Here is a 25,098-nt window from a genome sequence, read left to right on the forward strand (position 1 = left end):
CACTTGAAGCATTCTTAATGAGGTTCCAGTCAATTTTTACAAGCCTTCATATTTGAAAATGTTTTTTTTTTTTTTCGTTTTTTTTTTTGGAATGTTGGAATAGTTTAAAGGCATAGTTCACCCAAAAATTAAAATTCTCTCATGATTTATTCACCCTCATGTCATCCCAAATGTGAATGAATTTCTTTCTTCTGCTGAACACAAATGAAGATTTAGAAGAATATTTCAGCTCTGTAGGTCCATACAATGCAAGTGACTGGTGGACAGAACTTTGAAGCTCCAAAAAGCACATAAAGGCAGCATAAACGTAACCCATACGACTGCAATGGTTAATTGAGAAACAAATCAATATTTCAGTCCTTTTTTACTATAAGTTCTCCTCCCTCCCCAGCAGGTGTCGATATGCATGAAGAATGCGAAGCGGCAAAAACAAAAGAAGAAGAATGTGAAAGTGGGCATTTATAGTAAAAAAGGACTTAAATATTGATCTGTTAATCACCCACACTTATCATATAGTTTCTGAAGTCTTATGGATTAATTTTTATGCTGCCTTTATGTGCTTTTTTGAGCTTTATAAGATCTGGCCACCATTCACTTGCATCGTATGGACTAACAGAGCTGAGCTATTCTTCTAAAAATCTTCAATTGTGTTCAGCAGAAGAAAGGAAGTCATACACATCTTGGATTGCATGAGGATGAGTAAATGATAAGACAATTTTAACATTTTGGGCTGAACTATTTATTTAAAAAAAAAGCACCCAAGTGTCATAAAAGCACCTTGCGTCATGTTAATTTGAAATTATTATGACACTTAATTTTTTGTGTCATGACATTTGAACACGAGACATGCAAGAACAAATGAGGTTTGATGTTACTGACCTGCTGCCATATTGGATTTGTATGCTGTTTAAATGAGTTGATTAATGATTTGATTTGAGACTGAATAACAATTTAAATTTACTTATGGCAAGCCTTCAAAAGACTTGGAATATGATGCACAAATAGTATGGACTCCTTTTAAGTGCTTTTTTTAAGCTTTAAAGAGATGCTATTGTATGGAAACCAGAGATTGTGAGATTCCTTAAAATATATCCTTTTGAATTTCGCAGAAGATAGAAAGTCATACAGGTTTAAAACCGATGAGGGTGAGAAAACTGGACATTGTAGTGAGGGAAGATGGAAGGAGAAGTTCATAAACTGAAATGTTAATGATTTTGTACAAAGCACAATTCCAAGAAAGTGGTATTTGTCATAGTTTTACTCTCAGCATCTTGCTTTCTGTTTAGGATTTGAATTACAAGAACTAGAGACACTATTTTTTAAATGTCAACAGGCGAGTAAATCAGTGGTAATATTGAGGTGAGAAGGAGAGATGAATAAAGGAGTCATTTTATTTCTTTCCTGCTGCTCCTATAGCTGGGGACCTTTAAGAAGGCCAGTAATTGGTAAATGCTACGCAGCCTTCAGCTTTCCATTTTAAGTGTCACATACTAATTAGCCGTGTGTCATCCCACTGACTGCTTAATGGTAATTACCTTCTCTGGATATTTCCTGGGCACACAAGTAATGATTTGTCAGTCCCATCCCCCACTCACACAGATTCATAAACACATACAAGCAGATGTGCAAGGATAATGTACATTTCGGTAAATATATACACTCCTTTGGCTCACTTCACTGTTCTCTGATGCTGGTCCCTCCAGGGCTCCATTGATTAGAGCAGAAGAATCTTCAGTTATTATGTCTCTGTATCTGGTGATCCTATTGGCCCAGTTCCGGCTAACAGATCCATTCCAGGCTGGCTGAGTTGGGAGCAGACAGAAAAAAGAAAATGTGTTTGAGAATCATAGGTCTACAACAACAACAACAACAACAAAAACATCACTTAATGCTTGAAAGATGAACCAGTACTGGTACTTGTACATGTTCTGGTCACCATGGTTTTGCCAAGTAAGGGTCCGTTTAAACAGAACACATTTTTGCATACGTCTGTGCTGTTATTTTAGATGTTTTGATAGCCCCAACCCTACCTATTCCTAAAATCTGATTGGTTGTTAGGATTGTTCCAGGACCAACAATTGATCCAGGAACACGTCCTACTTGGGAAAATCGCCATTGCCGCAATAATGTACAGTAGGTGCTGGCAAAATAGACTTTATTTCAATGTTGGCAGCACTCACCTTGGATTCTGGAGGGCCGTCATCAGTCACTTCCACGTTACTCATGAGACTCTGCTCCTCGCTGGGCTCTGTAACGGGTCTGGTGGGGTCTTGTGCACTAGAAGGCATGAGGGTTTCCAGCTCATGGCAGTCACTGCAGTCAGGAACAGCAGCTTGCACTGGACGGGTACCCCTCCTGTACTTAGGACTCAAAGAACTGGAGTCCAGTCCACCAGACACATCCCTAACAGTCACACAGAGCAAGATTATTAAGCACTATTTAATGTGCTCTTGTAGAATGCTAAACGGAGTGCAGTACATAGAGATCGAGTAGTGTGCATCAAAAGTACTTTAAGGCCTCAGCAAATGAATACATTTCCTTGTAAATACAAGCAAGATGATGGAAACTTGGGAACCAGATACCACAGTTCAGGTAAAAAAAAAAAAAGAATTTGGTAATAATAGGGGATCTGAAAATTAAAGTGTTGTCAAGCTTAAGCTTGGCTGATGTAATGTTACATCCTCATTCTGACTGCATTCAATTAAATTTTATAAAGGCTTTTCTGATGGGAATAACATATGCAATGCACTGCCTTAGGAAAGCCTATGAGCAAAAGCTGGGAGAAAGTATACCATTGACTTTGAGTGCTTCATTATGTGCTTCATGTGCTAGTATCATGTATCTTCTAGATTGATGTGGAATTGTGACTATTATAGTGTCACACCATTTTTTTATGATTTTTGATGAAATGGGTGATTCTAACTGTTTCAAATGGTACTACAATGGACCCTTTCACAGACTGTGATGACCCGTTTCCGCCTTATTTAGCAGCATAATTCTAGCAAACGTTTTTATCTTTGCAATTTTTACCTTATTTAGTGTAAATTTATAACATTAAACTTTGTATTATATTACCCTGGAATTAGATTTAAAAACCGAGTTACCACAGATGAGATGAGATTTCTAACAGAGCTACTGAGAGAGTGTAAATGTCCGATCTTCTCTCTTCTGACGTTCATAATCCATCACTTTCAATATATTTTTTCATTTGGAAAGGTGTGGCATTTTTTTATGTTGGAGCAAATGGGTAAGCAAAAATGATATTTGCCGTGGTCTCCTATTCACTGCTATCGAAGTTTACTCTGAAATCGTTTACTTCCCATTCCAAAACCTGAAGTGTGAAAAGGGTCCATTGGCAGCAGCATTTTGTCACTATATTTTCATACATAGTATATGCCATAGTAATTTTTTATTATTAAAATAAATTGTTTACACAAGTTCTACATTATTCATGTGTTGTGAGTAGTAACCCCAACAGACTATTCTTTGGTGTTACTGTAACAGGTGGTTATGCCAAAGACATGAGCATACAAAAATGGCAATCTCTTCAAAAATAGCCATTTTAGACATTTCTCAAACTTGTTAGAAAGCATGTGGAACCTTAAATATTTACTATTATTAACTATTTTTCAAGAAAAATATATGTTTTATATTAAAAATAAGTAACATCAGTCACCGTAAAAATGTGACACGGTATGACGTTTACAGAATTTTAGGTTTAACAGTCATTATGTGAGATCATTTTGTAATCATGATAATGAGTAAACAGGACTTTCAGTATTTTATTTTTATTTTTATTTATTTTATTTTTTTATATGGGTCAAAAAGTCCTGTGAAATCTAAATGAATGTGACTAAACTGTCATTGTATTCCAAAAGTGTGTATGTGGGCATGCGGTTTTTATGATCTGTTGGCATTACAATATTTTTTTATATTACTTATATAACTTATTTATATAACACTAATGGAATGATCCAGCTGTGTACTGTAAGTGTAACTGATGGTTTTAAATTGCCTGAAAAATAGAAACAATTTGTATTGCTTTTAAAGACTAAAAGAAATGTACAATGTCCATGCATAATGTTCAGAACAGTAACCTGCCATTTTCTCCTTTCTATCAAAATACATTTACGTGCTGTATTTAATAGACCCAGCCATTTTACCTAATGAACCTGGGCTCTATTTCACAGCTGGAGGTACAACTCTGATGAGTGCATATTAACCATGCTTCACAAAGCTCGTCAAATCTCCCTCCTATTAATGTCAATGTATTCTTATGTGAAAACTTTTAAATGTAAAGGTCACATATGTATTATGGAAACACGGTGCCCCATTCAGACTGTTAACTAGTAATCGCTGCAGTTGACCACAATTAGAAGGTGAAATGAGTTTGGTTCTCTCTTTCTTTGAATGCAAAAGACCAGCAGACTCAGTCCGCCTCTATTGCTGTTCATTAAGCCAGGCAGAGCTCTAATAGAGCAAGAGCAATCAGCCATGACTCTCTGTCATTCAGCTCTCAATACCCGACATCTGCCACATCTGCTACAGTCAGATACACACACACACTTGCACACTGTGTGATTGAGAGTTGTTATTCACTCATGTTTCATTCTAGACTGAAGCAACATCCAAAAGGTCCTTGAAACTTTTATAATTTAAATACAATTTGAGAAGCCTTTAAAGGCTTTTTTTCTCTCACTGCAGCTCATTAGACATTAAAGGCCACCTGTGGTGGTAAACAGATTTCTGGCTAAGCTGTAACTGTTGCAGCATTGCTCTTTGTCTTAAAGGTCCTTTACAAATGTCACCAACTACAGTACGTCTTACACCTTTTGTACACTGCCCACGAGCAGCAAAACCAGATCACTCCAATTACAATCAACAAAGCTGTCTGAATGTTACAGTTTGAAGACGTGCTTATGTTTACTATGAAGTTTAGTGTTTGAGGTTGAACAGGTGTGTACCGTGTTTTTCCATTGCGGAAACTGACACACATGCAGAGTAGGATGCAGAGCAGCCCGAGACACACTCCAACAATGATACCAGTCACAGCATGGATATCCAGCTCTATAGGAGAGAGACAGTGTGAAAGAAAGAGGGTGGGAGGCAGGGAGAAGGAAGGGGTGGGAGACATAAACAGAAAGAGAAGGAGAGAGAAAAGACAGAAGGGGGAAATAGCAAAAAATGAGAAAACATGATAGAAGTGTAGAAATAAGTCATCAAGTAATTATATACATAATACTGATAATAATTCAATGTAAATCACCCTTAACTATGATAATGAAAAATGTGTTGTAACATAAGTCTAAGACGACAAATAATAATGGCGTGTTCTTGCTGGTGTATGTTAGTCTGTGTCCAACTCCCCCAGACGGTGTGTATGTGGAGCTGGACTGAATCACTTCACACTCCCAGTAGGAATGTTATTAATTGAGTGTCAGTGATGGGCAGGAGCAGATGGCAGACTTTACACACACACACACACACACACACACACACACACACACACACACACACACACACACACACACACACACACACACACACACACACACACACACACACACACACCTCTGCAATGCCTCCTGCAGATTCAGAGAAACGTTTTTGGCATTATGAACAAGGGCTTCCATTGACAAAGCATTAGATAACTTATGCACACACAAACACACAAATAAGCAAGCACACAGTAAATTAATCAGTGATGCAAGTCACTTTCAGCTACATGTTTGTTTCCCACTAGCTGTCTTTTTCTTAAAGTAAACCCTCACATAACCTGGGTTTGTACATGGGAGTTCAATGGCTTTTTCCATGAAAAACTTTGTGGTGGTTTGCAAAATGGGAAAGAAAATGTCTCTAATTTGTGTGTATTGATCATATGAGGTTAAGAATCTTAAATAAAATATACTATAAATATATCTCTAAAGGCCCATTGACACAAAATGGGAAAGACTTTCATTGAAACAATGAATTCCAATGGACAGTGCATTCCATAAAAGCATTTACGCCATGTGTCCGGAATGTGAATGAAAAAAGCATGATCTACTTTCCTTCAGGAATGTGAACATTTTGTGAGCTATGCCGGAAATTTGCTTTGTGCAAACCGTAGATCATTTTAAAGGGATAGTTCACCCAAAAATGAAAATTCTCTCATTATTTACTCACCCTCATGATATCCCAGGTGTGTATGACTTTCTTTCTTCACCAGAACACATTTGAAGAAAAATAGAAAAATATCTCAGCTCAGTAGGTCCTTAAGATGCAAGTGAATGGAGATTTCTCTTTTGAAGCTCCAAAAATCAAAGACAGTCAGCATAAACGTCATCCATATGACACCAGCAGTTAAATTAATGTCTTCTAAAGTGATACGTTTGGTGTGAAAAAAAGATCTAAATTTGAAATGCCAATGCAATTATTTCCCATGCGCGTGCCGCTGCAGAACGGAAGCATGATTTAGAGTAAATCACACCCCAGAGCAAACAGTGGCAGATATTGCACCCCAACGATGGTGCAAATAGTACTTAAATATTTATCTTTTTCACACCAAAGACGATCATGTCACTTTAGAAGACATTCATTTAACAGCTGGTGTCGTATGGCTGATGTCTGTGATTTTAGGAGCTTCAAAAGAGAAATCTCCATTCACTTGCATTTTAAGGACCTACTGAGCGGAGATATTTTTCTATTTTTCTTCAAATGTGTTCTGCAGAAGAAAGAAAGTCATACATATCTGGGATATCATGAGGGGAGTAAATAATGAGAGAATTTTCATTTTGGGGTGAACTAACCCTAAAAAAAAAACTTTCACTTTTAGTTTGAAAAGGCCTTTCCACTTGTTCTTGTTCTGCTCTCACTCTCTCTCACCTAGAATGTATGCTTTCATTTGAGTGCTCTTCTTATGTGTACAGTTGTACATTAGGTTGTCAAAAAGCTGAAGGGAGAAAAATTCTCACACAGATCAGTGAAGGAGGTGACGCAAAACATCCAGGCACTCCTCACACCACACTTCACTCTCCAGAAACAAAAAATGGTTCAAATCTATTTTCTAAAAAAAGATCTGATTTAAAAAAAAATAAATAAAATAAAATGAATATAATATGTCTTAATGATCTTACAATGTGGCCCATTAAAGAAGCTCATTGAAAAATAAATATCAGAAATCTGGTCAATACTGGCCGATCACAGTGATGTACACAGTAATGGTAGATGCTATTTACACCCCAGAGCAAACTGTGGCAGATATTGCACCCCAACGATGGTGCAAATAGTAGCAGCTACTATTTACTCCCCCATTTAAACACTAACATACAGTATTGGGGCATAACTGTAGCCTGTTTATTGCATTTATTTAGAGTCCCACAATCACTCTACACCAACCCCTACCCCTAAACCTAACCTTCCCATACAAAAATTAACCATGGTTTTGCTACAGTAACCATAGTATCACCATGGAATTTTTTATAGTAAATATGGTTAATTGCATTAAAACTATGGTTTTCGCCAAAAAAACATGGTTACTACAATATTACTATAGTAAAACCATTGTTAATTTTCGCATGAGCAAGTGTCCAAAGACTTTGCATCTTCACACAAGCTATGCCACACCGCAGGATAAAGCCATCACAACTTTCGCCCGGGACGAGGAAGGGAACACATACCTCGAATCTGGACTATACCCTTCTATGCACTCCCCACCATTCACCGTGACCAAATCATTGCGATCAAATGAACCTTTATATTTAATTTTAAATTATTATTAGCAGTAGTATTAAAGGAAATATTACAAGTGGAAACAGGAAACCGGATGGGAAAAAGAGTGGGATTAAACAGAATCAAATCTGGGTCACTTGCACGAAAATACACATTTCAAACAACTTTGCACCTTACAACACAGCAGTGACACTTACTGCCCAGTTTGTTGTATATTTCAGTGGTTCCACCACACTATTGGGGTGCAAACAGCTGCACTGAATGGCAATTGTTTACACACACATACACACCGTATTTCTTTGGTGGAGTATAGACATCCTTCACAGGTGAAAATGGTCCCACCCCCACTTCAGTGCATGCCCCCATCTTAAAATAGTAACAGGTCCCACTCATCAGGCCCTGGACTTCTGTTCTGGTGACAGAACCTGAAAACAGGGAAAAGGGTGAGATAGAGAGAGAAAGAGAGAGAGGGAGATTTATTAATGAGAAAGGCTATAACAATTCTGCAAAACCATGAACTTGTAGTGTGTGTTCTGTAGATTCACCATCATGTGTGAGGTTTATCCACAGGTGGTCTGGATGGCTGATGTTGCCAGTGTAGAGGATCCAGTATGTCAAAATTATACCATTTGGCTCCAGCGGAGGGCGCCAACTCACCAAAACCGAGAATGAGTCCAGCGCACTCAACTGCAAATCCACAGGAGGAGAAGAGGGTTCTGAGATAGAAACATAGAAACACACACACATAATAACATTACTAATCTCCTTGGACAATCATCAAAATGCGTCTTGATTAAAAGTAATTAAAGTTTATGTAGCACCCTTAAAACAGTGTTTACCAAGTGCTTTACAGAACACCTATATTGTTAAGGATGGGTGGATCGAGCCTACAGTATCGATACTTCCAGTACTGATGTTGTATCAAGGGGATCAATACTGACATATATCAATACCAAATGTTTTTACTAAACTAGTGATTTTAGTATTTATTTACCATGAAAATTATTGCATTTCAAAAGTTTCAAAGTGAAAGAATGAACTATAAACAAACAGTTGCGTATGACTGGATCTATTTCTCCTTTTGCTTATTTTAACAAGCAGAAATGCTGAAAGACACAAGCAGTCAGACAGCGATCAAAGTGTTTATTTTTAATAAATTTATTTAAATTAAAATCTGTTAAAAGATTGAAAATGTTTTAATGTTGTTAATAAATGATAAACAAAAACAGATTTTTAAAAGATAGCTTTTTTACAGTAATATAACATTAAATGGCTAAAATGACCCTCTTTTTCCTCAGACTTAAATTTCCGTCTGTTCATCACACAAAGCTATATCGTATGGCTTCAGAGGATTTAAAAATATATCACACAAGTTGTATGGACTGCTTTTCATGGTGCTTTTTGGAGCTTGGAAGTAAAAATCATGTCCGTTAGAAAAGAACAGCCTGTACATTTAGAAAAACATCCCCTTTTGTGTTCCATGACAGAAAGAAAATGACACGAGTGAGAGTAAACTATCATTTTAACTTCTGAGGTATAAAAAAAAAATAAAAAGGCAGAAAAATTATAATGATCACAGCATGTAAACTGTTTAAGGAGACATTGTGAGAATAATATCATTTTTAAAGAGGGAAAGTTCTCATTTTGAAGTGCCCACTCTTTCTCCCACCTTTAAGAGCAGATAAAGCTTCTCTCATCTAGCCTGACACTAAATCACTGTGGCAACATGCCCTCACTTGGCTAGACTGACTGACAAGCTGAAAGACTCTTGGCCAACAAGAGGGGCAATTCCATCTGGGCTTTTAATTAAAGCCAATTATCTCCTTACGCCTCTCCCTATTAATCCCCTAAATGTTAACCTAACACAAACACACTGACTCACTCTGACCCACACCGCACTCTCTTATAGACTCACACACTCTCAATAAATAGAAAGCACACATGCGCTACTCACAAATACACATTCATTTTTCACTTCCTAATCAAAGAAAATCTTACAGACACTCACGCTTGTATACACACTATAATTAAAGTGCTCTCTCACGCATGAGAAGACACGAGACACAGCATGAACTCCGCCAGATTCACCGCAGAAGAAATATGTGTGAAAAAGAGTTTATTTTGAGGACTAAAGACAAGATCATAAAAATTATTCATACTATTTGAGCTATTTAATTTATTAACAACATTATTAAGAAGGACCATTCCATGCCAGGAATGAAAGTGGATGTACTCACTATCTGGCAGCGTGGACTCTTCCACTGTGCTGCTGAAGGGGCCGCTCATATCAACTCCATTAGACTGCACAGCGATTTCATAGCTGGTAAATGGCTTTAGTGATCCCAGAAATATCTCCTGAGAAGAACTACACACAGTGATGGAGACATGAGAGCTCTGGTTGATTAAAATGGGTTTTTTTAATAACCAATGTTGATACCAACATCTAAAGAGGAAAGGTGGCTGATGGCAGATATAATGCTGATATATAAAAATGTAATGATAGCAAAATGACATATACACAAAATGAACACCTATTTTACACAATATTTACTCAAAATTCACAAAAATTATTTGAAAACAGAACATGCGTAATATCCATTGAGGCTGTTTGTTGATTTTGAAACTGCCACTAAGAGGAATGACCATTTCTGTTAATCTGCCAATCAGATGCAGTTATGTCAAAATGGCCAAATATCATCCAATTAAATGGTCTGGCCAATTCATTGTTTTATCACTACATGTGTGAATACAGTGAATACAACAGTAAGTGACAGACATCCAAGTTAAGTCTTAAGTCTAAGACAAGTCTCGAGTTTTCCACAAGTCCAAGTGAAGTTTCAAATTCCTTCTATCTGCTAAACCCTGCCTCAGGACAATATACATATATGTCATATTTCTTATTTAGGGGTTATCCTGTTCATTATACTGTATCAAACTCACATCTAAAAAAATATTAACAAAAAGGTATTGTTTTTTTGTTTTGTTTTTACATAGGTACTGTATATACATTTGGACACTTATTACCTTTGCACATTCTCAAAGGGAAAAAAACCCAGAGTTTGCACAATGTCTCTGAACTTCTCCCTGTAGTCTTACTGACTAGTGTTGTTCACAATCTCTGATCTTCAACTCTGAAGTCAACAGATAACCAGTGCAAGTCAATCGTTTGTGTCTTAAGAGTGACTCAGAGTCTCATGCTTGAGTTTCCATCTCTGGCAAGTGATGAATGAATGAATAAATGAGAGTGCGATTGGGAGAGGGAGTCTCTCACTTTGGACTAAGTGAGAGAAATAATTGGCTGGCAATTGAATTAGCAAGAGACTGAGAGAGGATGTGAATTACTGGGTGAATGAGTGTGTGAATGAGAAAGTGAGCATGTGAGTGTTAATGAAATGTCTCTTTATGTCACTCTGTGTATAATCTCTGCATACATGAGCATATCTATGGCTTTGCGTATATATACGGCACCTGGTATAGTATGAGACCAGCGATGCATTGCGTATTCCTGCGGGGCTGCATCGTACAGTGTAGTTGATGATGCGCACGCTGCTAAAGCGTGGTTTCTCCCAGCGGAGCCAGATAGAGGTGGAACTGTTGGCACGAGCTCTGATGCTGATAGGCGGCAACGGTGGGAGAGAGTCTGGAGTCCGCACTAAGAAAGCCATATAAACACAAAAATGTTTACACACACACACATACATACACTTACACACTCTTACAACTAGAGGATAGGGAGAAGTTATTTTATTTCCTCATCTATTATTTCCCTTTCATTTCCTTGCCCAGACCCACCTATACCCTCACACACCTCGATCTGCGAGTTTCTCTGTTTTTCCCTTCCAGACGGCAGGATAACCTTCAGTCTGTTTATTAAACGCCCAAACCTTCACCTCATACAGTCGATCAGGAGCTGAAACAATCACACAGTCACACCATGTACAATCCCAAACTCCAACAAAACTGCAAAAAAAGAGCAATGACTGCTGAAGAAACACCAGCATACAGTAGCTCGTCACCCACATATGTTGTTTCTTGGATGCTGGTCCCCAGCATGGGATCCTGCACATTTCATATGTATATACATATCTTCATATTGTATGAACTTTATATATCAGGGGTACTCAATAGGCGGACTCAGGTCCGGATCTGGACCGAAGGACAATTAAATCCCAAAATCTTTGTGCTAGTTTTCTGGCATCTGGCTAAGTGATTGTGTAAGCATATGCTTATTATATGCGTGCGGAGCGGGAATAAAGCGCGTTCAGCGCTAAAGAGAAAAATTTCTCTCTGGAGTGGGAATAAAGTGCGTCCAGCACTACGTGCTTTATTCCTGCTCTGCGCGCGTTGCCTCTCTCCCCACTATAGACATGAGACACTGCATAAAGCATAATTTACTGTACGTACGTGTTGCAGGTATGAGTATTTTAACATTAAAAACATTGGGCCTGAGTAGCTCAGGAGTCGCGAGTTCGAATCCAGGGCGTGCTGAGTGACTCCAGCCAGGTCTCCTAAGCAACCAAATTGGCCTGGTTGCTAGGGAGGGTAGAGTCACATGGGGTAACCTCCTCGTGGTCGCTATAATGTGGTTCGCTCTCAGTGGGGCGTGTGGCGAGTTGTGCGTGGATGCCGTGGAGAATAGCATGAAGCTTCCACACGCGCTATGTCTCCGCGGTAACGCGCTCAACAAGTCATGTGTTAAGATGCGCGGGTTGACGGTCTCAGACGTGGAGGCAACTTTTGAGTCACTACGCCACCAAGAGGACTTGGAGCGCATTGAGAATTGGGCATTCCAAACTGGGGAGAAAAAAACAAAAAAACATAAAAAAACGTTAATATCGAAAACATTAACGTGGGGGGCCTGGGTAGCTCAGCGAGTATTGACACTGACTACCACCCCTGGAGTCACAAGTTCGAATCCAGGGTGTGCTGAGTGACTCCAGCCAGGTCTCCTAAGCAACCAAATTGGCCCGGTTGCTAGGGAGGGTAGAGTCACATGGGGTAACCTCCTCGTGGTCATGATTAGGGGTTCTCGCTTTCAATGGGGCGCGTGGTATGTTGTGTGTGAATCGCGGAGAATAGCATGAGCCTCCCGTGCTGTGAGTCTCCGTGGTGTCATGCACAATAAGCCACGTGATAAGATGCGTGGATTGTCTGTCTGTCAACTGAGACTTGTCCTCCGCCACCCGGATTGAGGTGAGTAACTGTGCCACCACGAGAACCTACTAAGTAGTGGGAATTGGGCATTCCAAATTGGAATAAAATGGGATAAAACGTTAACGTGGTGCCTTTAGACTATAACGTTTTTGCCGTCTAAATTTAGCTTTATTAATCAGCATGTTACGAGCCCTTCATAATAAACAAACAGATTTTTGTTCTAATTTTGTGAAAATTAATCAGATGTCATCATGGCATGGGTGGCAAGGAAAGCTCATTTACACTTAAATTAAGCAAACAGTATTTTAATGTTTCACTGTTATGTAAATTGTTTGTTTGTTGTTAATAGATTCTCACTTTAAGGAAAATATAAAAATATAAATATATAAATATAAAGTCCAATCAGACTTTAAAATTTGTATAAATGTTCTCTCAGGGGATACCCCTGAACCCCAATACAGTATTTTTTATCTGTCAAAAGGCCTCCTATGTCCCATACATGGATACAGATTCTGAACACAATAACTGGACTGCTTCATTCAGCTTCTAAACGAACTGTTGATCATATCATTTTATATTCATATCCAAGTGCCCTCGACTGATGAAGTCTTGATGAAATAGTTTAATCTTTTTGTAGAAAAGATCTCTCAGACCCCACTACTTTAGCTGTCTCTGGGCCCCCAATGTCCTCATCCCTGCCCAGTTTTGCAGAGACTATTTTGATTGTTTAGGAATATATATATATATATATATTTTTTTTTTTTTTTTTTAAAAAAGTTCTATTGCTGCCAACGTGGCAAGTTATAAAAACTATATATATATATATATATATATATATATATATATATATATATATATATATATATATATACACATATAAAGATACATCATTTCCTAGCCATATAAGGACTGACACCATGTAAGCTACATATTATTATCTGAACCTTTGCTGGGAAGGACCTCTTGGAACTTTAATTGAGTACCCCTGTTATATACTATGCACTACCAGTGAAATGTTTGGACACACTCACTCATTATTTCTTATTACTGTTTTTCATGTTTTAGAATAATTGTAAAGTCATCAAAACTATAAAATAACACACATGAAAGTATGGAAAATATGCAGTGACCAATGCATTTTAAAAAGTACTACAAAGAATGTGCCAAGATTACAGCTCTGTGCACTCTGATGTATTCTGCACACTTGTTGGCTGCTTGTCCTTAAAGGAATGTTCAGGGTTCAATACAATTTAAGCTCAATCGACAGCATTTTTGGCATTAACACATATATAATATAACACGATTAACACAAATTAATTTAGACGCATCACTCCTTTAAAAAAAAAAAAAAAAAAAGAAAAGCAAAAATCTGGGTTACAGTGAGGCCCTTATGAATGAAAGTGAATGGGGCCAAACTGTAACTGTTAAAATACTCACTATTTCAAAGGTATAGCCACAAGACATAAACAATAAGTGTTTTAAAATGATTTTAGTGTGATAAAATCGCTTACTAACCTTTTCAGTGTAAAGCTATATCCAGTTTTACAACTTCCTTGCCACTGAGCTTAACTTGTACCGATGCCAGAATATTATTATTCACTTCCCAAAACTTTATTCATACATAGGCGCAACTTATATTTGCTACAAAAAATTATTCTTAGTTCAGTCATGAAACTTACATGGCATGAGCTTTTAGGTCCTTTAAACATGTAATCTGTTAGCCAATCAGTTTGCTTTCTCTATTGCCAAGCTGATAGGTCTTTTGACATGTAATCTGTTAGACAAGTAACTTGTGTACTCTGTCTTGTCCAACTTTTGCATTGCCTCAGTTGTTTGCAGGTAATCTGGTCTCATTGCAACACACTACAAGAGTTTTCTCTCTGAAACCCTCATCCTCCCTAGCACCACAGTCTAAATCTGCTTTAAAGGGATTGTATGCATGTCAAATTGTGCAGCAGCAGCATGTCCTACATGCTTAATTGCAGCATGTCTTATGTATGGCAAATTGTTAAGCAGCATGTCTGTGTATGTTCTAACACTAACAAGTCTTCGTACAAGAGTTGTCATGACTGAAATGATGCATTTAAACATTAGGCTTGAAATCAAGAAGTTTGTATGATCATGAGAAACAAAAGTGTGTCCAAAGTGTTTAAACTTTTGACTAGTAGTGTATACTTTGTAAACTATAAAGCATTCTGCCACGTCAGTTTGAACTGTTTAAAGATCTTGACCATTTTGCACACTTTGTGTATAATAGGTATACTGTACATAGTGATCTCAGGACTGCACTCTTTATACTATTATAAAACTATTTATAGGGTTGCTATGACACTTAGTAGTAGCAGTAGTTGTAGCAGTTGTAGCAGTAAGAGTAGTGGATAGTGAGTATATTGTGAATTCTGTACATTTTGTATATTGTTTTTGTCTGTCACCACATGACTGTAATATTAATGAACTCAAGATTTCCACCCACTGTTACACTCATGTATATGGTGTATTGACAATAAAGTGATTGATATGATTTACAAAGCCCACCAGGTGTTGTAATTGGCAGCTATGCTGGTGAACGGCATGACTATATTGGTCCACCAATCAGACCAGCTTTAAACATGCTGGTTCTAAGGTGTTTTTTTTTAGGCATGGATAGTTTCACACATGAAAAATACTATTTGAAATACAGTGACCATCCAAGTGTTTACAATTCTGGGCTGTGAGCCAATACACAAATGAACTGATCTCCAGTTTTCCCTTTTTTGATCATTTTCTCAACAGCTGACTGTAACAGTCCAGCCATCAGGCCAATTAGTCATAAGCTGCAACATAGATGCAGTCCATCTGTCCCTCCATTCGGCATTATATGATTTGCTTTGGATCTTATATAAGAAATGTTGTTTTCATGTACTGTATTTGTGTGCACAAGTATAAATTCCTGTTCGTCTCTCACCAAGGTTTGTGACCTCATGGTGTTTAATTCTCTTCCTCAGTTTGATCTGTTGACCACCCTGGCTCCTTTCATTGATCGCAGGGTTCTCCTCATTGGCCAGCTCCTCTCCGTCCAACTCCCTCCAGAAAAGCTTGTAGCCGGTGATTTGAGTATGATTGGGTGGTGGCTGCCATGTGACATGTAGGGAATGCATTTTGGCTCTCACTTTGAGCTCAGTGGGAGCAAAGAGCACTGGGAAAGACAGAAGAGTTTGTGAGAATGGTGGGGCATATTTTGTGTGGGCATCCTAACCTGGATAAAAAAAAAAAACACACATACTGTACATGTATAATGTACAATAACCTCCAAGAAAAGATTTAATTGCCAGATGAAGACAGTGAAAATTTTGGGTGGTACTCCCAAACCATTCTAAAGATGTTTGCATGACTGAGCCCTACATGCGACTGTACATGTTAATGTACAGTTCTAGATTGAATGATTCTGCATTTGCCTGAGGTTTGTCAAAAAATCACTGCCAAGTAATGACCGATATGTTTAAAGAAGCCTACGAGATTATATTAGGTGTTATTTTATTCCCCCCCCAACTTGACAACACCTGCTGATGACCATCACAGATTATGAAATAAATTAAAATTGACACTTTTCAAAGAATTGTATTCTTTTCTCTCCCATGTTTTTTCTCTCCCAAAAGGTGGCAAAAATGTTATTACAAATCTTAAAGCTATTAATTTTTTTCTGCTTTAAGAAAAAGAAACAAAACTGAATATTAAAAACAAAAAAAATGTAGTATGATTCCAGTGGTGTGAATGACAGGGTTTACGTGTATGTGCTTACTCACCCTGAGTAAGGTTTGGTGTGTGGTGTGAGGCCCACTCAGAAGATTGACTGAACCCAGCACGTGTTCCTGCTGCAATACGGAGCTGGTACGTTTGATTTGGTTTCAGGTCTCTAAGAGTCACCTGTGTCTCATTCCCACCTACTTCCACAGAGTATATGTAATCCACTACAGGAAACACATACACACACACACACACACACACACACACACACACACACACACACACACACACACAAACACAAACACAAACACACACTTAAACACACAAGCCAGGAAAACTATGCATGCCTATGGAAATCATCTCTGCAGCACACTGATAAAAAAATGGGAACAATGGAAGTCTGAAATGAGTTTGGTTCTCTCTCTCGCTTTCTGAGTTACAGCCCATCAGACCGAATCTGCCTTTTGTTCCACCTTTATTACTGTTCATTAAACATCCAGAGCTCTAATAGAGCAGGAGCAGTCAGGCATGTCTCTGTTATTCAGCTCAAAATACCCCAGACAAGACTGTTTCCATGCTAGTACCCCCAAATAAAAAGCACACAAATATGAACTCAGCAACCAATATGTATGTCAATAAAACATACACTGTTAAGTACACACTTAGGCCCAAGGTCAAACCCATTAACTAGTTCAAACACTCACTCCCATTGAAACCCCTCACAGATCTTAAAGGAACAGATCACCTTAAATGGAAATTCTGTCATCATTCACTCGCCCTCATGTTGTTCCAAATGCATATTCCTTACTTCCTTGGAACACAAAAAGAGATGTTAAGCAGAATGACAGTCTCAGTCACCATTTACTTTCATTATTTGGGAAAAAAATTTGCAGTTAAAGTGAATAGTGACTGACACTAACATACTGCATAGTATCTCTTTTTGTGTTCCAAGGAAGAAAGTCATACGGATTTGGAATGACATAAGGGTGAGTAAATGATGACAGAATTGTCATTTTCAGGGGGTTTTAACTAGGGCTGTTGATTTAATGCCTTAATTTAGTGCGATTAATTATATAAAAATAAAGCGTTAAAAAAATGAAAGCAATTAATCATGCCCCATGATGCATACATAAATTCCGTAATAAAAGTAAGGATTTTCCTTCCAATACCAGCAATTTAAACTTGAAGTGTATCTGTTTTTACGAGCCGGGTCAATAGGTGGCAGTGCGCCTCAACAAACCTCACAAGCAGAGCAGCTAAACTGAGAACCGCTCACTGAGAAAGCACTGCAGGTGGGTGAAGCACAACAGAATACAGGAATCTTGCGACACGGTTTTCAAAGTTTCCACTACTTTTATCTTAACACAGCATCCAAAAAATTTGCGCTTATGACACTGAATACCAGCATCCATAAAAATTTGCGCTTATGTACGCACATGTACATAGAGCGACAAATAAAAATAGCGCAGACAGAACGCAAGAACGTGTACTGTGAGAACGTCTTGATTACATATGTAACCTTGGTTCCCTGAGATTGCATCATGCTGACGCATATGGCAAATTCCTTTTCCGAAGACCTAGTTGAAACCCTTCTACAATAACGGCAATTCTAAGACTGGCCATGGTGTTTAAGTCCCGCCCTTTTAGCGCGAAGCTGTCCGGTATGTAAGCGGGTGCGCAAACACCATCTCCCAGAATTTTCTGACTGAGGGACAAAGAGCGCATTGCTCGCACCTCAAAAAACTCTGAGTCTGTAGTGCCTTCATCTCAGGGAACTGAGGTTATATACGTAACCGATACGTTCTCTTACGGTTCAGTTCACTCAACATTGCGTCATGCTGACGCATATGGGAAACAGATTCCCATCATGCTGCACTACATGACATAACCCTCCCAGAGAGGGATACCGAAGCATAATGCTCGAAAAACATGACGTTGCAGTCCTGCAGGACAGCGACCGACATGAGTATGCCGCAAGTGTATAACCCTCATGGTGAGCCAGGAGGGGGAGAACTTAGGATGGATATATGAATGAATCCCTTCACGAACCCAGTCGGGAAGGAAGTTTTATTTATAATGAAAGAGCTTGTGACTTTATGGTAATTACAATGGCCTGAACGCAGGCGGTTGTGTAAAATGACTGGGGGGTGGGGGGGGTGGGCGTACTTAAAAGGGGGCATAAGTTTATGTTTGGCCAACGAAATAGCAAGCGCTCTACAGAGAGGGCTTGCAAAGAGAGAGACGTTACATTTAGGTTGTAAAACCTTGCAAATGAGTTTGGAGAAGACCAACCTGCTGCAAATATATATATTTGTAACAATATATGTCTTGTAAGGACATACCATTCGTCCATGCCCATGAAGAGGCCATGTCTCCAGACATGAATTGTCGACTGACAGTGCTTGCAAATCACCGACGTTTAACTAAGGCCAGAGCCAGCAGTAATACGGTCTTAAGAGAAAGCACACGCAATCCAGAGGATCAAAGGGGGGCCCTGCGAGCGCTTTTAGAACCAAAGTTAGGTCCCAAGTCAGGACTGTAGCCGGGCGAGGGGGATTTAGCCGCCTCGCTCCCCTAAGGAACTTTATGATTTAATCATGTTTGCATATAGAGGTGCCGGCTTCAGGTGCATGATACGCAGAGATATTTGCTACATAGACTTTGAGTGTTGACGGAGTGAGCCCTGCGTCCAATTGCTCTTGAAGAAATGTAAGAATTTCAAGTATGGGGCAGTTCACTGGGTCTTTGCCGCATGAAAAGCACCAATTAGTGAACAGGGCGTCTCGTAGATGGTGCTCTAGCCTGTAAAATGGTGTTCATAACCAACAGTCAGTTCTGGCACATTTAGCACGCTCCATTCAGGGTCCACACATGCAGGTTCCACAGCTTGGGATTGTGCCCTGCGCTTGAGGAGTTCCCTGCTCAGCGGTATTTCCCATGGAGGGCCGTCTAGAATCACTCATTTCTGGAAACCAGGACTGATTGGTCCAATTCAGCACAACCAATAGAATCGTTTCCTTGTCCTCTCGGACTTTGCATATGACACAGTGAAGGAGGCACACCGAGGGAAATGTGTATTTGTGTTTCGCAGGCCATTTGTGGTCCATTGCGTCCACTCCTAGCAGAGCTTGGGACTTGGAGTACCAGAGAGGACAGTGGCCATTCTCTGCGGAGGCAAATAGATCGAACTCCTCTTTGCCAAACATTTCCCAAATCCTCAGGACAGTCTGAGAATGAAGTCTCCATTCGTCTGGCACTGCTCCTTGGCGTGACAACAGGTCTGCACCGCAATTCAGATGGCCTGGGACATATGTCGCCCGCAGCAAGAGGAGATGGCGCTCACTCCACAGGAGGTGGTGACATGTCAGTCTCATCATTGGCAGGGAACGAATTCCGTCCTGGCAATTTATGTACGCCACAACTGTCGTGTTGTCTGAGTGAATCAGAACATGATAATTCGCTATTTCGTATTGAAAAGCCTTCAAGGCTAGGAAAACAGCCGACAGCTCCAGGCGGTTGATATGCCACGCCTTCCTTGCACCTGTCCAGGTGCCGAAGGCCGGGTGTCCATCGCACAATGCAACCCAACCTGTGTTGTAAGCGTCCGTGGTCACCACCTTCTGCCTGAAAACCTGCCCCAACATGACTCCATGCTGGTAGAAAGCAGGAGCTGTCCAAGGTGCTATAGCAGCTAGACAGCGGCGAGATATAATGATGCGCATGCACCCTTGGTGCCAGGCATGCCATGGCACATGGTGCTTGAGCCAGTACTGAAGAGGTCTTGTGTAAAATACCTAATGGAATGATGGCTCCACCGCCATAAGCCCCAATGCTTTTTGAAACAGCTTCAGTGGAAGTGTTCTCCCCAGACAGACACTGCAGAATGGCCTGAACACACTCACACGTAAAATGTGCATGCTCGCTCATGGAGTCGAGACGGACTCCTAAAAAGGAGATTTGCTGGCTGGGGGGAGAGCGTGCTTTTCGCCCAGTTGGCTTTGAGGCCCAGGCTTTCAGATGTTGGAGCAATAAGTCCCTGTGCTGGCATAACACAGCCTCTGATTGGGCCAGTAACAGCCAATCGTCGAGGTAGTTCAAAATGCGCACACCACTCAGTTTCAGAGGGGCGAGTGCCGCATCAATGCACTTTGGGAACTTGCGAGGAGCCAGGGACAGGGCAGGGCAGTCCGAAGGGCAGGACTTTTAATTGATATGCAGTTCCCTCGATCGCAAATCTCAAAAACATCCTGTGATGTGGTACAATTTGTACATGAAAATACACGTCTTTCAGATCTATTTACGCAAACCAATCACGTGGGTGAACGTGCGACAAGATCAGTTTCTGAGTAATCATTTTGAACGGCAGCTTTGCAAATGCGCGATTCAAATGACTCAGATCTAAAATCGTCCGAAGCCTGCCGTCTTTTTTGGGACAAGAAAATAGCGGCTGCAAAACCCTTTGTGGGCTTGAAAATCTGGAACAACCACTATCGCATTCTTTGTGAGAAGATTGTGTATTGCGAGCCAGTTGGTATAAAGTACTCTTCGTTTTGGCATAAAAATGTCTCATAGCCTGCGAGTGTTGCTGAGCCGTAATGTAGCGCTCAGCAATCCCATCCACAGGGCTGCAGAATAGGCCGGCTGGAGACACCGGAGCATGAAAGAGGGCGTCTTTTTCCACGTCATGCATTTCTGTGAGGGTCAGCCAGATGTGACGATCCAGGACCACCAGGTTGCCCATTGATTTGTCAGTGGCCTGTGCAGTGACTTTAGTGGTCCGCAGCGCTAAGTCCGTAGCAGTGCGGAGCACTTTAAACGTTTCTGGACCATAGCCTTGCTCATCCATTTGCTTGAGAAGCTTAGCTTGGAAAATTTGGAGCACCGCCATCACGTGGAGTACTAAACCACCTTGGCCCGCTGCTGAGTATGCTTTTCCAGCCAGTGCGGACGTTAGTCGACACGGCTTGGAAGGATGAATGGGTCGTGAATTCCACACCCTGCTACTCACCGGGCAGAGGTGTGCTGCTACTGCCTCTTCCACAGGGGGTAGTTGGGCATAACCTTTGTCTTCCCCGTGGTCCACTTTAGTGAGGAGAGTGGAATCGCTGTGTGAGCGAGCTCAATAGGGTGCACACCAGGTTTTTGTCAGTTCGTTATGATATTCCAGGAAGAATGGGGCAGATCGTCGGGACGCGGTTGTTTGACAACATCCGGACTACAGGAACCACTCATCAAGGTGAGATTTTACCGGTTCCTCTGGAGGAGACCACTCGAGACCGAGCTCTTCGACTGCCCTTGAAAGGACGCAAAGACTCTCTTTGTCAGTGGCGTGTGCACGCTCTTCGCCCTCACTGGGGGAAGGGGCGGCAACATGCTCCATTGACCACTCGCCAGTGTCAGATGCAGTGAGAGACACAACATCATCCCCAGCGTCAGAACCGCCAAATGTGACTAGGTGGGTGGGAGGGAACGGGAGGCTGAATCGTCCCTCAGAATGAGGGCGATTCGCGAGCGAAGCGCCTTGAAACTCATGCCCTCACAGTGAGGGCAGTCTGTCTCCATGAGAGCTGCCTCTGCGTGGGCACGGCCCAGACAGCGAACGCAGCTCCATGTTGATCTGACGGCTTCATGTGCCTCTCGCATATGGAACACTTACGGAACGACATCTTTAAAAAGATGCGAACATGTATGAGACTCTTTTATATATATTATATATATATACATATACAGTATAAATACTGCAGATATATCAATAAATGATACTCAAGCTGAAACGCTGTGTGGAGTAGGTGTATCACTGAGGCGAGGACCGTTCACCAACAAAGCGTCTAACAGCGAGATGTAGAATGTCCTCTGGAACACTGCAGGGGAGTGAAGAGTCTTCCAAGCTTGCGAAGATTCCGTCCACTGACTCGTTTATTTCGACAGCTAAGATATGTAGAGCGCATCTAAGATGAGAGATGAATCGCCGTGTTGAAGGAAGAAAATTCTGAGAAATGGTGTTTGCGCGCCCGTGTATATACCGGACAGCTTCACGTTTAAAAGGGCTGGGCTTAAACACCATGGGCAATCTTAGAATTGCCGTTATTGTAGAAGGGTTTCAACTAGGTTGTCGGAAAAGGAAATTCCCATATGTGTCAGCATGACACATTGTCGAGTGAACTGAATCGTAAGGGAACTGGACACATTGAAAACTCAATGCAAAACAAATTGCTGTTGACTGTAGGCTTGTTCAATGAAATGAGAATAAATCAAACTAAACACTGAGTTCTTAATCTACTTTTTGTATTGTCTAATCAATGCTTTATTCATCTGCCACAATAATGCAATTTATTTCAAACTGAATTTTAATCCGTATTATATATTTATTGTAGGCTGTACATATAAAATTGATAAATATTTTAATTACTCTGCATTTTTATATGAATTATCTTTATTTGGGGGCCTTTCTCAGCAAATAATCATGTATATGATTAATTGCAATTAATTAGACTAATTAATCGGCATGCCATATAATTAATTCATTTAAAAATGTAATCGATTGACAGCCCAAGTTTTAACCCTTTAACACTGTGAGGGTCAGTAAGGAGTGCTGTCTCACCCTGCTCCAGTGCTCTGTAGTCTATGCGGTAGCGTGTGATGGCTCCGCGACTGAGATGGGAGGAGAGGGGCAGCCACATCACTCTGATGTCAGTGGGAGATGTGCTCAGCAGGGATAGCTGCGGTGAAGCACTAGGCACTGTGAAACAGTGAAAACAGTGAAAACCTGCAAAATCAAAGTGTTCATTTCTCTTGCACAAGATACCACCAGAGAACCACTGAACATTTCAAAAGCTAAAAAGGATAGCTTTTTATCATCGTTGGTCTATTCAATGCAAGTGAATGGTGGACAGAAATTTGAAGCTCCAAAAAGGACATAACGGGAGCATTAAAGTAATCCATACGACTAGAGTGGGATAATTCATGTCTTCAGAAGCGATAGATGTGGAAGAGAAACAGATCAATATACAAGTCCTTTTTAACTATAAATTCTCCTCCCTGCAGAAGAATACAAAGAATGTGAATCACCAAAAACAAAAGAATGTGAAAGTGGTTTCTCACCCACACCTAGCATTTTTGGACCTTCAAAGTTCTGTCCATCGTTCACTTGCATGGAACTACAGAGCTGAAATATTCTTCTAAAAATCTTTGTGTTCTGCAAAAGAAAGAAAGTCATACACATCTGGAATGGCATTAGGGTGAGTAAATGATGAGAGAATTTGAATTTTTTGGGTGACCTATTCCTTTAAAGTTACACAAAAAAATGATATGTTAATGTTATCTGGAAAATGCTGGAGTGTGCAATGAGTTCATCTTAAGTTTATGTTTATTCATTTGAATTGTAAGGCATGACTGGAGGTGACTTGCCTTTCACAGAATAACATAACTTATTCTAAACCATATATTCTAAATAAATGTTTAGAATGGAAAAACTAGTGTGCTGCTTACTGCATACTGCACAGTTTACACTATGAATTTTAAACAGTAGTATGCTATATTGTTATATGCATACTACTAAACTGACTGATACTCTAGTTCATTCATCACACTTGATAGGGAAGCTCAAGTTGAGTGCACTGCACTGTGATACAGAACACATGCACATGCTCTCTTGTTTACTGCATGTTTTTGCAAATGTAATGGGTCATCCAGATATTCAGTGTCTACAGAAAGTTTTCATTCTGTGCACAGTATACATAATGTACAGCAGGGGAGGACTGGGAAGAAAATTCAGCCCAGGATTTTACATAGAAACTGGCCCAAAAGTTGTTGAGCGGTGGGGGGGGTTGCTGTCCTTTTCTGCATATCACTGCCCCCTTCCGCATATCGTGGAGCCGTTTTGTGGCGCGTTCTTCATAACACAGCCCCATTTCGCAGCCGGCCCACCGGGAAAAGTCCCAGTTCTCCCAATGGCCAGTCCGCCACTGATGTACTGAAGTGTGCTATTCCAAACATAGTGTGTGTGAGTGCACATCATTTTAAACATATTTGTCAGAGGTTTTATGCATTCCTTTCAATGTAAATTGTTAAAGTGGAAAACAGTATTAAGTGCACCTGAACATATGTCAAATGGTCACCTTAAATTCCTAATCACAAAAAAACTTGACCTCTCCCCATTAGTGAGTGCTTACCATCCTCTAGCATCTCCACGGTAACGGGCTGTGATGGGCGGCTGGCCCCCATGGGCGAGTAGGCCACTACATAGAAGGTGTAGGCTGTGTGAGGGAGCAGCTCCTTTACATGCAGCTCTGTAGTGTCGTTATTCACCGCAAACTGATACTCCATGTTGTCTGCGCCTGTAATCAAACACACCAATACAGGTATGCAATAAACACATGTGCACATACACACACACACAAAGAAAAATGTGCTTTTGAAACTAGCTTGCAGCTTGATATTTAAAAATATTTTTTAAAAAGTGGAATATATTGAAATTTCAAATTTCAAAATATTTAAGCTGACAATCCTTTG

At 40.2% G+C, this 25,098-nt stretch overlaps 1 protein-coding gene across 1 annotated transcript in view; it reads right to left on the reverse strand.

The window, feature by feature from the left end:
- LOC127445134 (immunoglobulin superfamily DCC subclass member 4-like) overlaps window positions 1–25,098 on the reverse strand; it is a 96,483-nt gene that overhangs the window by 5,382 nt on the left and 66,003 nt on the right. The window contains exons 8-19 of the mRNA XM_051704953.1: window positions 24,759–24,923; window positions 23,189–23,326; window positions 16,647–16,811; window positions 15,809–16,039; window positions 11,519–11,620; window positions 11,179–11,362; window positions 9,948–10,075; window positions 8,256–8,426; window positions 8,001–8,135; window positions 4,965–5,067; window positions 2,181–2,403; window positions 1,674–1,802 (exon numbers count right to left, since the gene is read on the reverse strand). Of these exons, the coding sequence (XP_051560913.1) occupies window positions 1,674–1,802; window positions 2,181–2,403; window positions 4,965–5,067; window positions 8,001–8,135; window positions 8,256–8,426; window positions 9,948–10,075; window positions 11,179–11,362; window positions 11,519–11,620; window positions 15,809–16,039; window positions 16,647–16,811; window positions 23,189–23,326; window positions 24,759–24,923 (1,874 nt within the window). The remainder of the gene's footprint in view (window positions 1–1,673; window positions 1,803–2,180; window positions 2,404–4,964; window positions 5,068–8,000; window positions 8,136–8,255; window positions 8,427–9,947; window positions 10,076–11,178; window positions 11,363–11,518; window positions 11,621–15,808; window positions 16,040–16,646; window positions 16,812–23,188; window positions 23,327–24,758; window positions 24,924–25,098) is intronic.

The sequence above is a fragment of the Myxocyprinus asiaticus genome, chromosome 1 (assembly GCF_019703515.2).
Source record: "Myxocyprinus asiaticus isolate MX2 ecotype Aquarium Trade chromosome 1, UBuf_Myxa_2, whole genome shotgun sequence".
Taxonomy (NCBI): Eukaryota; Metazoa; Chordata; class Actinopteri; order Cypriniformes; family Catostomidae; genus Myxocyprinus; species Myxocyprinus asiaticus.